The sequence below is a fragment of the Biomphalaria glabrata genome, chromosome 17 (genome assembly GCF_947242115.1).
Source record: "Biomphalaria glabrata chromosome 17, xgBioGlab47.1, whole genome shotgun sequence".
Classification (NCBI taxonomy): Eukaryota; Metazoa; Mollusca; class Gastropoda; family Planorbidae; genus Biomphalaria; species Biomphalaria glabrata.
Window position 1 is genome coordinate 12,347,385 of NC_074727.1, and position 17,846 is coordinate 12,365,230.

Consider the following 17,846-nt stretch of genomic DNA (forward strand, 5'->3'; position numbering starts at 1 on the left):
TCTGGGATTTGTTTAACCCTTTTTGGCCTGGGGAAAGGGAGGGGGTCGTATTAATTACCGACACGCGTCTCACTGACCGCACACACACACACACACACAAGTCTGATGGAACTGAGCATCTCTGGGCAGACGTTTCGAGGGTCTAGAGTTCTTCGCATCACGAGCCAAAAATAGCCTTAGTTTGGGCATCACTCGCTTTTAAAAGATGGTTGGGCATTAGGGGAAAGATGTCCATGAACAATAACATATCGACCCAGTGCCAGATTCGTTTGCTCTTTCTCAGAAATGATTGAAAATATACCTGTACGGTAACCATTTTAGGGGGCCCCCTAGCAAGTGTAGGCCTTAAGCTAGAGCTTTTGTTGCCGATGTGTAAATACAGCTTCTAGAAGCCTTGCTTAGTACAATTTCAACTCACGGTATCTCAGCAGGAGACAGAATAACTCTACTAAATTTGTGCTCTCACCCCCCCCCCCCAATCCTCTCTGCTAGGCATCAATTTAAGAACCTCTATCGTGCACCAATAAATGACAGTCAGCGAAGAGGCGCTCGACATCTTGGGGATCATTTTAAAGTGTTAAAAGATAATAATTGATAGTTTTTAGGATCCTTCATTTGTTCACTCGGTGACGAGGACGAGTGGGTGAGGCTTGGCCAAGCAGACGTAGGCTCTATGATCAGAGTTGGGGGGGGGGGAGACTAATCGCACAGTGTAGTTAACAAGCTGATAGTTTAGCTGGAATTTATTAAATGATTATTATTTGACGTATACTCTATTTGAAAATTCACTAACGCAGTAAATATCACGTGCGGTGTAGTGCATTTGTTATAAAGTACATCAGTTGCGTTGTAGGGTTTATTTTCAACCAAGATTTGTTTACCAAAGACTTTATTTTATTTAGCAACTATTAACATCTGTTTGTCATTCTCGACGATTTTAAACTGCTGGATTGACTTTTGAAAACAGTGTACAGCAGGCAACGAAAATCTTTATTTTATTTTTTTTTGATGGACATTTTGTTTTTCTGTTATGCTCCTTTGTGTTTCTATTCTTTACGCCACGAAATATTTCCATATGTCAATGTGTGACACGTGTAGATCTATACGTTACATACAGTGATAACGCTCAATACCAAATGTTGGTGATGTTTTCTACAAGAAGATGGTGCGGCCAATGCAAAAATAATAATAATTGTGTCAGTCACTTTATACACTGTGTGTGATGTATCGAGACGATGTGCTGATACACCTTTTAACACTGCTGTAGTGAGATGTGCAGATCGTGTCGTAAGGGGGACCTACCGTCTGAGAAGTGTGCTGCACTTGTGTAAATAGAATTGTAGAGCAGATCCGCTAAGTCCTCCTTTCATTCGCTTTCTATGTTCGGATTACTAGATCTAGACCTCTATGCTGGCGAGAGACTATATGCTTGGGCAGAACCTCGTACCGGTACTAACAAAACAGTGGTCCCCGTGTTTACGGTGAACTGTTTTCGCTTGATGAAGTTGTCGTTTTCTCAGGCGAAGTACGCAACACTAGAGGAAACTGACGCCTTTTGTTATTTGCTATGCTGACACCGTAGGCCCTATAGGCGTATTCCTGTGATTTGTATATGCAAACAATGTGTTGAAAGGAAATCCATTGAGCGGGGTATTAAGTACAATTTTAAATAGATCTACATCCATCCCCAACCCTTAGGCCTACCACGCTATGGAAAGACACAACCGCCCTTTGATTCCCCCTCCCCCCACCGGTTTATCCCCTGTAAATATTTTTGTGTCCTACTCCTCCTATTCCCAATCCCTGCTACACACAGACAGAAGAGTTAAATTATAATGGCATATGAGAAGTTCAATCAAATTTAAAAATGGAAACGGAAAATTCCCATGACGTCACGTCAACGAGGGCGGAGAAAGTGGAGGTGTGCGACGTTTGTGCCGTTGTAGCTCGAGCCTTAGTGTTGTGGCTGCTGATTGCTTTAGTCAGTCTTCGACAGATTGTCGCTTTCGTTTTTGGAGCTGGCGTTCGTTTTGGGGAAAGGCTGTTAAATCAGCTTCCGTCTCTTCGAATCTTGATTCCTCTGACATCTTCTTCGTCTGGGGCTCCTGACGCCGCCAACGCCTTGCGAATAGGACGCGTCGTCGCTCATCGATTAATGGACATGCTTTCTTGGCTTCTTACTAACGGATTCAGTAAAAGTATACAGGTTCTGCTCTGCTTGCGATTGCAAATACCTGTTATTATTCATAACACATGCCAACATACACTGGGCAGATGTCGGTTCCTAACATCGTTGTCTCTCTGCGCTTTGCTTCTGAAATGTATAACTTTGGCGAGACGATTCGTGCAAACATGCTGTGAATTGAGGGATCAATGGATTATTCTTCGACAATTGATTACGTGTCCATTAAGACCGATCTGTTGGGCCGGAAATAATCTTTTCTGCCTCTACGTCGGGAAGATCCGATCCAACTATCCATCTGCGCTGGAAACTGTTAATCGGCTGCTAAAGCAATTGTGCTGGATTGTCTTGCGACTTGCTCGCGCCGCAAACACTGGCATCGCGTTTCTAATTGGTCGAAGTTTAACGGGTCTGTGTGTCGTTTGTAGATTACTTTCACGTGCAGATGCTTGGCTGATAGATTCATTGTCATCATTCACGGAGAGCTGTTTTCTTCCTTCGGAACATGGTACGAGTACATTTGTTTTAGACCAAAAAGATTCAAAGAATAAAGGAATTGTTTTTGAAGACAAAAATTTATAGACAAGATTAGATCTACGCTCTAAATCTATATACTACATCTAATAATACATTTAATCATTTATCCTGTGTCTGTTCTTTGCTTTGATGTTAGAAAAATGATCGAAATATTATATCTTTTTTTTTTTACTGTTTGTAAAATGTTTTACATGTTTCGGATGTTCCTTCAGAGTTGAAGATTGTTTACTTCCTAGTCCAAACCTCCCGCAGGACGACGGGGGATGGGAGCGGGCAGGGTTTGAACCCTGGACCATCGATAAATCTGAACGACAGTCCAGCGCGCAAACCGCACGACCAGGCAGCCATTCATTCTGTAGGCCTTACTCAAGTCTGTCTTTAATTTAAGTGAGATGTTATCACCACTCTTTTGTCTATTAAAGCAGAGTTTCTCAAACTTTATTATTGTTTAGCGCTATTTCATGCTTTCAGCAGTATGCTATCTGGATCAGTTGGGAAAGGGTATGGGAAGACAGAAAGGGATATGTGGGTGGATTTAACTGTGTTTTTTAAAAGCATTTACAAAAAAGTAAATTTTAAAAAAGGGGAACAACCTGACTTTTAACTCATGGCTCACGCCTCATTGGGCTGATATCTGCTAGTGAGATACTTAAGACTAGAAAAGATTTTATAATTATATATTGTTTGCTTAAATTTAGAGTGATAATTTATAAAGGGGACTAATTTAGCTTATTAAGTACATAATCTTTCCCTTGTTCGAGATACCAAACAAAATAATTAATTACCAATGAATAGTTAATTAACTAATTGGTTACTTTATTTATTAATTTTTTTTGTGTTGTCAGATAAAAGAAATAATTGTGCGAAATGTCAGCTTGATCCGAGATTACAAACTTTTTACCAGACAGAGTGAGTTGATATAAGCTTTGTAAAAAACAACATTTTGTTGGAGGAGTGTATATCAAACTATAACTTTTGTTTAAAATAAAATTTAAAACATTGTATGTGTTTGATTTGATTTTATAAATGTGTCTGGCTCAAAGTTGTAAGTAGCTACCACAAATTTCTGGCTTTAGGCAAAGTGGTTAATTTAATTTTACATAATTTTCATCTATCTGCAGAAACTTATTTTCAAGTTATTTGAGACTTAAATGAAGGCTGTAATAGTCTCAAGTCTAAATTTTGTTGATATAGTTTGTCTTAATTGTTTTTTGTTTTTTTGTCTAGGTCCTCGATTTTTAAAGGATAAATCCAGATGCTATGTGTTGTCACTGCTCTGGCGGGTGTTTCACCTCCGCAGTCCCCGTTTCAGTTTTATTGCTATCCTGGTGGTTGTGTCTGTTCTCCTGTCCACTTTTCTGTACCTAAGTCATGTGAGCAGTGCAGGAAAACTGACCAGATTAACTCAGTACAAGGATGACCCTGTGCCAAACAAAGACAACCTCAGGTATCAAAGATTTTTTCTTTATTTATCATTAATCTGTTGCTTATCTGGGTTTAAAACCAGCTTTGATTTAGTTTGGGTACATGTTGGCAAAATGGTAAAAGCCTATTGAAGGCAGGTATTTGATTCAGGATTTTTAGGATACCCCTGAATTCATCCAACTAAATGGTTTTCTGACTTATGTTGGGGAAATAAGAAGGTTGGTCACCATGCCATAGAAACCATGAGCTTTACATCAACTGCTTCCATAGATCCCAATGTCTGAAAGGGGTACCCTTTATCATTTGTTTTATCCAAACCTCAGAGCTAGACTATTTTGTAACGATGTGAGAATATCTGTATTGTTGTTTTTAAACTAGCAGTTACTTGTCATAAATTAGTACCGGTATATAACTTTCCTTAAGTTTATCAAAATGTTTGTTTGAATGATTACATTAATTTGATCCACCATAACATGCTTGCAAATAAATAACATAATTCTATAGCATTCATAGTTCTATATTAAAGAAAAGTTTATAAACCATTTTCTAATTGAATTAAGAGAACAAACTTCCCACTTCTAGTTATTACACAAATGAAATAAACAAAACAATCTTCTGTTAAAAAAAAAGTTCTTAAAGAACGTAAAAAGCAAACAAATGATTCTAATAACCTTTACAATGTCTGTCTGTTGGCCTTTCTAGTTTCTACTGATCTATTTAGATAGGAGTGCCCCCTTGATAGCTTTAGGCCTGTTTTACCTGCTATACCTGTTAAAATGATTCAATATCTTCTGTGCAATAACCCCAGCAGCTTACATTAACAAGTGTTTGGCACTTTGACATTAATTAAACCTGGCATCTGGTTTTGTTACCATTTAAAAGATAATCCATTATCTAGCTAGCATTATCTAGCATCCCACTTCCCCTACCCCTCACTGAAATAAAAACATTAGATTCAAAACATCTGTACCATGACATGCAGAGACAATCTATTGCCCAAGGATGAAGATGGGCCGCAACCGGGGAAGAAGAATAACAACAGACAGAGGAATCACTGGAAGGAGAAAGCCTCACTGAGAAATGAGAACAACAAAGAGGAAGGGCAGTCCACTTTGTCATGGAAGCAAGTGTCTCATGTCATAAGCTTGATGAAGACGTATGACTGGCAGAATCATACCCTAACACCAGTGGTACATATGGAGGTGAGTTGTGTGTGTGTGTGAGCATTGTCTGTGTATGTTATGTTTGTCATAGGAGAAAGATGAGTAGCCGGCAAAGATATGAATGAACATGATCAGTATATCAATGTTTTTATATTCCCTTGGAGCGATAGAGATGTAAACAAATGTAATTTAGACATAGTTAGAAAAAGATAGAAGGTTGAGATAGAAGTTTAAGAAGCTTAAAGAAAAGACTAACAATGATGTAAACAATACAAAAAGTCTTAGCAGGAGACTTTATAAGGAACTTAGTGTTAGCTATGGGGGTCACTGTTCAGTGTTCTGTATTCTGTGATTGATAGTTATTGATTGTCAGTATCTTCACTGTGCTATATTGATTCAATGATAATACTTTAGGCCCGTCCATTTATTATTCTATTTGTACAAGTGATTCATATTTGTTTATGAATTGAGTTTGAAAGCATTAAAGTCAAGGAAAACATATTTTACTCTTGTGTTTTTTCGGCCTGTTCTAGTAGAGGCATATAGGCACTTTTAAACTTGTTTATGTCATATTAGTAGGGGAGACAATACTACATACTTCTCTCCAAAATAAATGACAATGTAAAAAGGAATATTAATGGGTTATTCTAGATTCTAAATTAGAATTTCACAAGCATGTTCTTTATTTAGTCTTGTGATTTACTTGCTAAAGTAAATTCAATTTTAGAATAAGCATGATGAAATAATTATTTTGATTGATAAGGACGGTAGAAACAACTGATAATTGGACCATTTACTAAAGGATATGACATTTTGATTTATGTTGCACACTCAAATTGCATCAGTAGAGACAAACAAGTAAATTACTTAACTGGTTGAAATTGGCTAACACAGTCCTTGTTATAACAACTTTCTTTAATCACTTATGAGTTAAATTTTCACCAGTCAATTTTTTTTCTCCATTTTGTCCCAGGAGCTGATGGCTAAGATTAGTTACCTCAGACAGGAAATGGTCAGCGAGAAGAACTGTCTTCCTAAACTGACTGACCCACCTCTATGTAAAGGTGACCTGAAAGGCAATGAAGTGGAAGATCTCTTATGTATTGTAAGTAGAGCAGAGTTTTTGTAGATGTTCATAATGGTGTGATAAAATAGAAATATTTTGTTGCCAGATGTGAATATCTAGACAGTTTAATAAAACAAGCTTGTTAGACTGTTCAGGCTTTATGTTTACAAATGCTTCTTAAAGTTGTCATTTTAATTTTGCAGTGGAAGTTAAGAGGTTAAGTCATCTGCTATCATTGGGAAATGGATAAATAACTCAGAGGTTTAACCTGTATTCATTCTTTACCAAAATTTTTATGCATCTCTCTTGCTCAGGAGAAGCCTAAGTACCTCAGTCACATCAAAAATCCCTGCTGGTACTCTAATGGAGGAATGGATGAAAAGAAACTTAGGTGTCTGCCCTACTTTCACATCCTTGGTTGTGCCAAATCTGGAACCACTGATCTCTGGAACAGACTTCTGTCTCATCCCCATCTTATTGCCAATGATGGCATGCTACACAAGGAAGCCTTGTGGTGGTCCTGGAGGAGATATGGTAGGTCTTACTTCTTATCACTGCTGGGGACAAACTATTAGTTGGGAAAAGAAATGATGCATAAGCTTCAAGCAACTTTCTTATGACCTAATTATATATAAGGCTATATCTATATTATATATAGGGTTTGAAGTCAGAGTACCCCTCTCATAGATGAATTGCCTTACTAGGCTGACAAGCTCCATCTGCCCGAAGTTCTCAGTTTTGTGGCGCCAGGTATCCGCCTTCACCTGTTAGTAACAGCAGTTTTGTCGGGCTTAGTATCTATCTAGGAGTATTTTATAGACAATGGGAGCTTATCCCCAATGGCACCCCCTGGCCATGTCAACCTTTGAAATAATATATTGTCAAGAGTGGGGGTGTGTAAGATGTGAGATTGTGTGTGTGTTTGTTTATTTTGTTGGTTGGTGTGTGAATTGTTTTTATCACTGGATTTTCAAGGGGGGACAATTAGGTTTCTAGCGGTCAGTCTAGCAGATGGAGAGCTGACCTGGTCTGAGTAGGGTGCTTGTGTTTTGTTTACCAGTTTATTGCCTAGCGTAAGGAGATGTTATAACTGATATTTCTATTCATTGTTATGTATGAGAACTGACTATTTGTGGGTAATATTATGTATGGCATTGATAGCCTTTTGTTCAATGAATCTAGTCTAAGCGCCCTGTAGTATGTCAGTTGGGCACATTTTAGTATGTCAGTTATTGATGATTACGCATTGAATATTATATGTGTACTTGCTGTTGACTGTAAATAAATACTAATTTTATACTCCTTCGTTGAGTGATACTTTGTAATATTTACACATGTTAAGGTCTGCATGTGAGAATCATACCCTAGATCATCGAGCCATATGTATGTAGTAAAGAACTCAACCCCAGAGTTCCCTTACAATATACGGTTTTATATTATAAGTGCAACCATTTCAATGTAGTTTGTTCAACTAAAACTAATGGATCTTTACTGAAAAAAAAAATGAAATATTGTAATCAATATTTTATTTTGTTTATCTTTAGGCTATAATGGTTACTCCAGGGGAGAGTTGTGGAGCTTCAATCGGTATGTTGACCTGTTTCAGGACACAGCCAGAATAATAGAGAAGTCCATTGAAAATGAAAACTTGCACCATCAGATCATTATAACAGGTTTAGTATATATGCATATTTTAACTAGGCCTTATAGCAATGCTTCTCAAATGTTTAATTGTGATATGATGATATAAAGCTAAGAATTAAGCAATATGTAAAGAAATTTGTTTGGATTCAATCCTTATTAGAGTTGAGGTCATAAGAGCTCCTTAAAAGTGCAGCATATAAGAAAATATCTATTGTTTGGTATTGAATATTTTGTAGAATCTTTTGTGTTTGTGGTTGGGGGGGGGGGAGTTCTGACATTTTATTACTTTAATGTTAAGGTTTCAGTTTTTCATTGCTGCAATGATTACTTTTGTAGTTTATGATCTACATTTCCTTATCTGCCTCTATTTGTCTTTGCTTTTAGGTATTCATGTTTCAAAAGGAAATATTTCTTTAACTTTGATTCTAGATTTCTAGTTTGCAAGGTTCAGAAAGCACGTATGACTCAATTAAAAATTTTCTTTACTTCTATGTCCATTTGTAGGCTTGACCATGTATTTTCTAAACATTTAATTTAAAACCTGGCTCTTTTCCCAAATGTAGTTGGTTGTTCAGTTCCAAGTTTTATTTTTGTAAAAAACATTTAATAGTGATGATAGTTATTTTGTTTTGAGCTGTAGAAATGAAATGAAATCCACTTTTCTAATATTTCCCTAGGAGATGCATCCCCACCAGATTTTTGGGATTTTCGAGGTTGGAGCAGCATCAGCCAGAATCGTGATTCTAATATCCCACGTGTAATAACTCCTCATTTGATGAAGCATTTCTATGACAAACCAAAGTTTATCATAATGTTTAGAGATCCTATAGACAGGTAACTTAGGACTTTTTCTAAAGGATTTTTTTATTTCTAATTCACAATAGTTAGTTTTATTTCCATGTTTGTTGTCAAACTGGATGTTATAATGCTATCACAGTGTCAAACCAATGAGCACCCTTGTGGTTCAAAGTGATACCACAATAGCAGAGTGGCTAAGGTGAGATGTCACAATAATCTCATCACCAAATTTAATGCTATCCAACTTCCCATTATCAACACTATTGTTAAGGTTTAAAATGTTCATCTGTTGACTGTCTTTACCACCATGCACCAAAGACTATGGCATTTTCAATGTTTTGTTTGTGCTGTCTTCACCAGACGGTTTTTCAATATATTTGTGTCTCTCATCACCAGACTTTATTCAGATTACTTCTTTGTGGGTGGTGGCCTGACGTCACTGGACTTTCACAATGATGTGCTGGTCGCCATTGACTTGCTTCATGATTGTGTTCAAACATTTGGATTGGTGCATTGCTTTTATGACCACGAGCTATATGTTAAACTTCCAGTATGTTTTTTAAGATTTATTATGTTTTTACTGCATAGTGTATATTTATGCTGCATTCTTAAAGTTAATTATTAAACAAGCAAAATATTTAAAAAAACTAGTCGACCGGCGGCATAGCATATTTTGTAGGGCCCGCCTTAAGCCACTGCAACCTATGTGTCCGCAGTGTGCCCCGCACTTTCATAGGACCCGCGCTAATTCTAGGTGTATAAATTCTAGGTGTATAAATTATTAAATTAGACCATTTTATAATTTATAACAGATTTCCCGCGACCTCATGATTTACCAGGAGCTCCAAGAAATTTCCTGAAATTGCAAAATATATTAAAACGTCCTGGAAATATCCGGAAATTATTAAAATCTTTCGAAAACTCATACAAATTCCTGACATATATACACAAAAATTGTCATTTTGGGGTGTCATTCAATATGGAAAATCCTACGCGCGATAAAAAAACGGCATTATGCAATACTCGTAATTGTGGAATTAGTGAAAGAAGCTTCTCGCGACTCAAACTAATGAAGAATTACTTGAGGTCAACAATTCTCAAAGATAGATTGAAACATTTGGTAATTCTTGCTATTGAACGTGATCAATGTAGGAAATTGAATTCTTATGATATACTGAATGACTTCGCTACACGCAAGGCTTGTGTAGTAATTCTGTACGTAGTAAAGAATGAATAAAATGAAAAGACAAATATATTTTCTAATACAAACTCTTAATTTTCACTTATTATCTGTATCCCTACCCAAACTGAGCCCCACGAAATCCATTTCACATTGGGCCCCACAATGGTTAAGTCCGGCCAGCTATTTAGTGACGGGTGAATACAGAGTAGATTTCTTGTTCTCTTTCCATGACTTCTTGGTCATAATGGTTAAGTCCGGCCCTGCTATTTAGTGATAGGTGAATACTACTTGTTCTCCCCCCCCCCCCCTCTTTTTTTTTCGCCTCTAAAATTACGTAGGGTAACTCTAGTCTGTCCGACTTGCAAAAATAAAAGAGTGATCTTTCCATTACTTGGTTTTCAAACTCTTGAGCCATGAAGAGAATTATATATATATATATATGTAGATCCTTTTTTAAAAAAACAAAGCTTATCTAAAGGAGAACTCTGTCCTTAAAATTATATCTACCAATAATTTACAAGCTATTTCTTTATTTAATATCAAACAAAATATTTAATTACCAATAATTAATTGACTAATTGAGTATTTTTGTTTATTGATTCATGTTTTGTTAGGTACAATAAATAATTGTTTAACGTATCAACTTGATCGGAGAATTCGTGGGAAGGAATAGGGTTAACTTTTATTTAAGGGGACTAAACCCAACAAATTTAGCCATATTTGTGAATAATTAAGTATTAGTATCCCTTGTTGTTATTTAAAAAGATAATTAATTACCAGCAATTAATTGTCGATTGGTTAATTTTTAAAAATTGATTCATGTCTTGTCTATGTCAATGAATGATTGTGCGAAGTTTTTTACTTGTTCCGGGAATGGAGAAATAATGTGTACACACTTTTTACCAGACAGACAGAGTAAGTTGATATAAGCTTTGTTAAAATAGAATAATATCTGTTTTATGACTTATCGAGTCCTACTTCAAACTGTGACTGTGTATTCAGATATTTGCTGTCTCTGCGATCTATCAGAGGGATGTTCTTATAAGTGTTAGAAACTTCTATTTAGCTCAAATTTTACAGCTTTAATTGGGAACTTGCCTCTAGTGAAAAAAAATTTGGGGGGGGGGGGGGAAGACAACAGAGGGCACTTGACAAATTCTTTTTAGCAATACATTTAAACAGCAATTAATTGTAAACACAGAAAAGACAGAAGCCCTATACTTGCCAACTCCAGCCTACTCTGACCCAAGCATCAAGATATATGGACAGGAAATAAATGATGTGGGAAACATTGACAGGGATATTCAGTTATGGATTTGTAACTGAAATGAAAATACATATTTTTGTTTGGTTCCTTGAAAAATAAATTGACATGCTTCATACCCCCTTCCCTCACCACACACGCAGTTAGGATGCATTTTGGGGGTGCCCATTACTTTGAGAAGTGCTGCCCTTATCTTTCCATGCACACAAACACACAAGGCTACACTATCTTCCTTTGTGCCATATTTTTTTTTTGACATTCTGCAAGTACCACTTGAACTGTGTATTAGTTTTGCCAGATACATTTCTTTTTGGTTTAGAAGAGACCTTAAATTACTGTAGATAAAACTAAAGTAAATAGTTTCTCCTTAAATATTATATTGCAACTTAATATTCTTTCAAATTCCCTTCATGCCTATTTTAGAAATGTGTACATCTTTATATTTTATCACTTTTATAGTACATCTTATTTAATTCTTAATCACTATTTTTTTTAAATTGTATTCTTACAGGATTAAAAATGAAATAAATATTTATTTGTTGTTTTCCCAGCTGCGTCTCCCTTTTGCCTGCTATTCTGTTTTTATGAGGGAATGGTTGCAAGTTTTTCCTTTAGAGAGTTTTCTGCTGATCAAAACAGAGGACTATAAAATAAACCCAGAAAATACTTTGAAGAGCGTCATAGAGTTTCTAGGTCTAGGTAAGAGCACAGTAACTAAAATGTTTACTTTTTACCAAATTTTTTGTACCCTGTAGGGGAGAAAAAAAAAATGGTGAGAAGGGGGAAGAACTATTTAATGAATTAGAGATAGGGCTCTTTCGATTACTTGGCACTTGTAAAGCTGGAAGTGTCAAACAAAAAACTTTGGGACATTGATAATTTTTTTTAAAACATCCCATTTTGTTGGGACAAGAACTTTTTTCAGTTTAATAACTGTAATACTTAAATAAGAATTTAAACTGTATTAACATTTTACAACATTATTACACTGAATCATGATAGCCACACATTTACCAGTGGTGAAAACACAGTCAATTGATAATACACTTCTCACATAGATTTATAAGTATAAACCATCACTAAAGGCAGAAATCAATATAGACATATTCACAGCATTAACTCTGCATTTAATTTATGCATAACTCCATCAAACACAACAACAAATAGTCAAACATCAAAAAGACATGTAAAACAGGTTAACAACAAGCTATTTATAAAGTATGTCATTTTAAACCCTATAGTTGGGTCTTGATTTCCTCCTAGTAGTGACAGTTTTCTTTTGTTTCTTCTTTGAGCTGAATATTAGCAAAACCTCTGCTTTGAGTAACTAAATTTTTGTTTTCTTCTTATGGAACATCTACAGGTCCCCTTAAAGAGAAAGTCCTGCAAGAAATAGCAGAGGAAGAGAAATCCAGGATAACTGAGCAGCGAATAATTGCTGGGCCGATGAAAAATGAAACCAGAATTATTCTTCACGAGCTACTAGACTCTTGCAGCCATGAACTAGCAAAATTGGTGAAGAATGATAATTTTTTGTGGCATTAACCCTTTAAGTCTTACACTCTGTCATTTTGTTTTCATGGAACACTGTGCAATAATAGTTCATGACATATTTCTTACTTTTATTTGCTTTCCCTTTGATTGAGAGGAACATTTTTTTATTTCTATTTTTCTATTACGTTATGCATACCATTGTTTTGAGTGATTTAGAGTTTAGGTCTCTTACAGAGAAATGTTTGCTAGTTTGGGGCTTCCTGGACCTTTTTTTTTTAGCTGCTGATTGAGGGTCCCAAGTTTGAGATGAGCAGAGCTTCAAGTTTTATGTGGCGACCTATAACTGATAAGTCTTTGCATGCATGGATGACTTAATATACATGTCACATGTATCAAACTGTATGCAAAATTTTGTAATTAATGGGTTGTTTTTTTGTTTGTCATAAAGGTAACTTAATTGTTTTTTGTTTTTTTTCAATATCTACTGTTAAACATTATTTAAAAAGATGGTCAAAATATGGAAATTGATTTAAAGAACAAGTAAAAAAGAATGAATCATTTATTTCAAGATTCAATTGAGCTAAATAGTTAGAGTGTCTTGCCAATATGATGAAAGTCATGGTATCGATTCCCATTTTTTTTTCATTTTGTTCAATGACTAATAAAATATAAATGTTTATGGGTACTTTACTATATCAGTTGAACATAAAGAAGGAATTGATTTACAAAAAATATAAATTTTCCTTTTTATTTCATTATAAAAAAAATACATTTCTTTAGCCATTTCATTTTTTATTGGTAAGTTTCCAGAAACTTAATTTGATTATTCCTTTAATATTTTGTTTGTGAATATCAATCAGAATATTTTTAAGAAATAATTTTTTTGATAGAGTGATGTTAACCATTGTCCTAGTGCACACAAAACCAATTTTTCACAGGCCATATCAGGCCTGTGAGGCAGTGCTATTAAGCCAAATGCTTTCATTATGCTGTGAACCACTTCATTAAAAAAACATTCCTAATGTTTTAGTTATATTCTCATTTAATAGCATTCAAATTTCATCCATTGTTGGAAACGAAAATTCCTTTTTTTTTCTATTTAGTTAGTCAGAGATAAAGTCCAAAATATATACATTGATTTTAAATCAAAAGATTAACACTACTGTCTTTATTTAAAATAGTTTAAAGGTATCTTAAGCAATTTACATTGTGGGTTTTTTTTTATTACGAGATAAATTTAAAAAAAAATATTCATATTTTTTCCCCACATTTAATTTGTGGTTGTAATTTTTGCCACTTTTCAGGTCATGTCATCCAGACTTGGTTAAACCTGATTAGGTAATGCAGGTACTCTTTTTCTCTGCTGTCCCTTATTTTGTTGGATTGTTACAGCTCCACACATGATCTGTTTAATCTCTCTCTCTATTCCTCTGTTTTTTGCCCTTTCATTGACAGGTCCATCCATTCCTTAATGTTGTCTTCCCATCCATTTTTTGTCTGCATTTTCTTTTTTTCATTTTTTCTTCTCTGGTACTGTTCCCCCACCCCCCTAACAGAAAGGTTTTTGTGAATCATGAGGATCTCGTGATATGGCTGTACTGTTAATGATCATTTTAACAAATCTGATTTCTTTTTTTCAAAGCATTTTTGTTTCACTAATTTTTTTAAAACATGAAACTTGATTAATAAAAAAAAAACAAGCTGGTGCATTGGAATGAAATCTAACAGACCTGAACAAGAGCTTTTTGTCATAATTATAATATTAGATTTCTATCAACATTTTGTACACAATTTAAAATACTCAATCTTTATGTTATAAATGTTTTTTCCTGATGTAATTAAGTGTGTTTTTATGTGTTTAAAATGATTAATGTTATATTTGTAGAAATACTTTGTTACTTACTATTTGTTTTGAGTCCATTGTTTATTTTTTTAAATGTCCACATTTTTTATTTACACTTTTTCTTTACACTTTAAATAAAATTCATTCTACAATGGTATGCATCAAAACACTTTATTTTTCAATTTTCTAGTTCATGACATTTGATTTTTCTTTGTTTGTTTGCCACTAACATTTGTATTCCTGTTAAACAAAAAAAAACAACTCCTGTCTCTATACCTTTTTTAATTAATGTTTTTTTTAATACGGAAAATAAAAAAGTATTTTTAGAGAAGATATATTTAAATATAAAAATACTTGACCATAGGCTGAAAATAACTGCCAGGAAATAAATAAATGCTTTATGCTTATCATAATGAATCTGAGATTGAAATCTGCCTGCAATCCACCATTGTAGGCTATATATTGTGTACAAAACACTAATGTATCTTGTATATAGCATAGAAAACTCTTTAATTCATTTGAAGAACTTAAAATTTTATTGTGATCAGTTCTATTCTATATCTTCTATCTACAGATTTCTTTTTCTAAAATATCCAATCACTAACTATGCAAGTCTTTATATAGAATCTCTAATTCTGCCTTGTCAATAGCATATTACTCATACCTAGAGACTAAGTCAAAAATATGTCAACATTTTTATTCTAGCCTACTTAGATGTCCATTGTACTTTCCAGAGTACACACACACACACTAAATAAACATGACCCATCAAACTTAACCCCACTATCTCAGTCTACAGTCATCTTAGTTGCTTTGGACTAAGTTATCTTTTCTTGAATTGAAAATTAATTCTGCTTTTATTGATATACTAGCATTACAGACACTGGTTTAGCCCATCGATTTGTTCCCAAGCTTTATATGATTTATTATGACCAGAATATTCCATCCTTTTCTCTTTTTTTTTTTTTTTGGAAATTTCAATAACTGAGCCACATTTTAACAATCTCCCTAATAGACTTTTGATGAGCCCATTAATTATTGCATAGGTCTGCTTTCTTTCTCTTTCCTTCTCTCTCTGGAACCTCAGTTTAGTTTTTTTTCACCCTGTGCATTATAAAACTTTTGACTTGATTTGGAACAATCCACTTCATAATGTCCCTCCCTCCATGACACACATACACCCTCATGCTTTTGGCCCATGAATTGTAGTACAACTTTCATTTATCTTCTTAGTCCGGCTTACAATCTTTATTTCAGCTTTCCAATATTTAATGTACCATCTGTTGCTTTTCGACCATTACTCACTCACCTGCTTTCACACTTTCGGACCTTTTTTATTACAATGACAACCCCATTTGCTTAGCATCCTCCAATTGATTGAAACTTGAAATTATAAGGCAAGCTTTGTACGGTATTAGACACTGCAAATATTTCTTTCTTTCTCTCTCAAAAAAAGAAATACTCTAGATTATCTTTTGATAATATTATGATGCTTCAATTTGGAAGCTGAAATGATGTAAGGCATATCAAATTAGAAAAACGAAAAGAATTTGCTTTAAAAATATGCACTTTGTAAGCTATTTCTATTTATGCTTTATATATATACTGCAGCCTTTTGGGGAAATATTGAAAATAAAATATAAAGGTTTGATAGAAAGCTTGTGGTTTTTCGTGAATTGTGGTGGTCAGATTGCAAATTTTTCAAAACCATTTCTTATTAGTGACCGTCTAGAAGGTAAAAGGAATCTGTGTACGAAATTTCATGCGAATCCGTTTGACAATTTAAGAGAGCTCTTGATCAATCAGTCAGTGAGTGGTAACTTAGAAATAAAATTATAGATTGATATCTGCCAATGTAAAAAAAATATTTTTTTTATTAGTTTTGTAATGAACCGAATTCCTTGTTAATGCTAACGTAATTAATCTTTTAAAGTTAATTATTATCAATTATTTCTATCACTGTTTGTGCAATTGTTTTATTTTATTTATTTGTTTTTTTTTTGGAAATATTCTCTATATATGAAAATGATTTTCTTTATGTGATTGTGAGAATATAAATGATAAAAACATCATTTGGAACATGCATAGTTCTTGACATGGTATTAGTGACACAAAGTTTAAATAAAACATATCTAACGTAATTAATCTTTTAAAGTTAATTATTATCAATTATTTCTATCATTGTTAGTGCAATTGTTTTATTTTATTTTTTTATTTTTTGGAAATATTCTCTTTATGTGAAAATGATTTTCTTTATGTGATTGTGAGAATATAAATGATAAAAACATCATTTGGAACATACATAGTTCTTGACATGGTATTAGTGAAACAGTTTGATTAAAACATCTTTTTTAAAAGACTTTCTCCTGTTTGGTCTCTCAATGGCCTGAAAATCATAATTATCTTTAAATGAAGAATTGCTTTATTATTTACATTAGTTATAGGAGCATTTATTATGGTTTTAAAAAATAAAAGTAAAAGTAAGTTCATTTCCATTTGTGTAAAAAATGTTTTTCTTTGGAGACTTAGCCATTTAGTGGAAAAGTTTTAGCCATTTAGTGGAAAAGGTTTAGCCATTTAGTGGAAAAGGCTTAGCCATTTAGTGGAAAAGGTTTAGCCATCAGTGGAAAAGGCTTAGCCATTTAGTGGAAAAGTAACCAGTTTCTAGTGTGAACAATTAAAAGGGTTCCATGTGATCATCTCTTTGTTTCCTGATTTCGTTAACGAATTTCAGCTATCTTCTGAAGCTGGGTGGACTTAAGATGTCCTGACATGCAAGGATTTACTGATATTCTCATTCCAAATTTCACAGTTTAAAATTTAATTTTCATTTTAGTTTTTCTAATCCTTGATTATTGTATTACCAGAACATTGTCTCAGAGACATAAGATGAACATCAATTGATTAATAGCAGTTTTCTAAATGAAATGAAATTCCTTTATTTAGACAGTCAAGATCCTGATATGTATTAGGAAAAATAAAGAGTAAGTAGGTGTAAACAGAAATGTGTTTTGTAAGCTTAACTTCAATTCAAATATTGAAAAATTATACTTATTTAGGTAAAAAATAAATAAAACAAAACCAACAACTGATAACCCTAACAGTAAACAACTACATATTTTGATGTGATTAAAAATATTTCTAATAAGTTCTAATTATTATGCTCTTGTTTGTGAAATGTTTGATAGCTCTAATTTTGGTAGAGAAAAAATTTAACAGAGCTTTTATTTTCTTCTTGGACCAAACT

General features: G+C 33.9%; 1 protein-coding gene across 1 annotated transcript; it reads left to right on the top strand.

Annotated features, from left to right (window-relative positions):
- The first annotated feature begins 716 nt into the window (after positions 1-716).
- LOC106071469 (uncharacterized) lies at positions 717-16,959 on the top strand. Its single transcript, XM_056016471.1, has 10 exons — positions 717-2,690; positions 3,947-4,166; positions 5,127-5,346; positions 6,281-6,412; positions 6,688-6,907; positions 7,918-8,046; positions 8,695-8,851; positions 9,212-9,365; positions 11,814-11,961; positions 12,626-16,959. Exons 1-10 carry the CDS (start codon positions 1,868-1,870, stop codon positions 12,805-12,807), a joined length of 2,385 nt encoding a protein of 794 aa, XP_055872446.1. The 5' UTR covers positions 717-1,867; the 3' UTR covers positions 12,808-16,959.
- The last annotated feature ends 887 nt before the right edge of the window (positions 16,960-17,846 follow it).

What these genes read in the sequence shown, in the direction of transcription:
- LOC106071469 (XM_056016471.1), top strand. Translation starts at nt 1,868, where the DNA reads ATGGAAACGGAAAATTCCCATGACGTCACGTCAACGAGGGCGGAGAAA. An exon ending in CCAAACAAAGACAACCTCAG is followed by an intron (nt 4,167 to 5,126) that starts GTATCAAAGATT and finishes CATGACATGCAG; the next exon opens with AGACAATCTATTGCCCAAGG. An exon ending in TTTAGAGATCCTATAGACAG is followed by an intron (nt 8,852 to 9,211) that starts GTAACTTAGGAC and finishes TCTCATCACCAG; the next exon opens with ACTTTATTCAGATTACTTCT.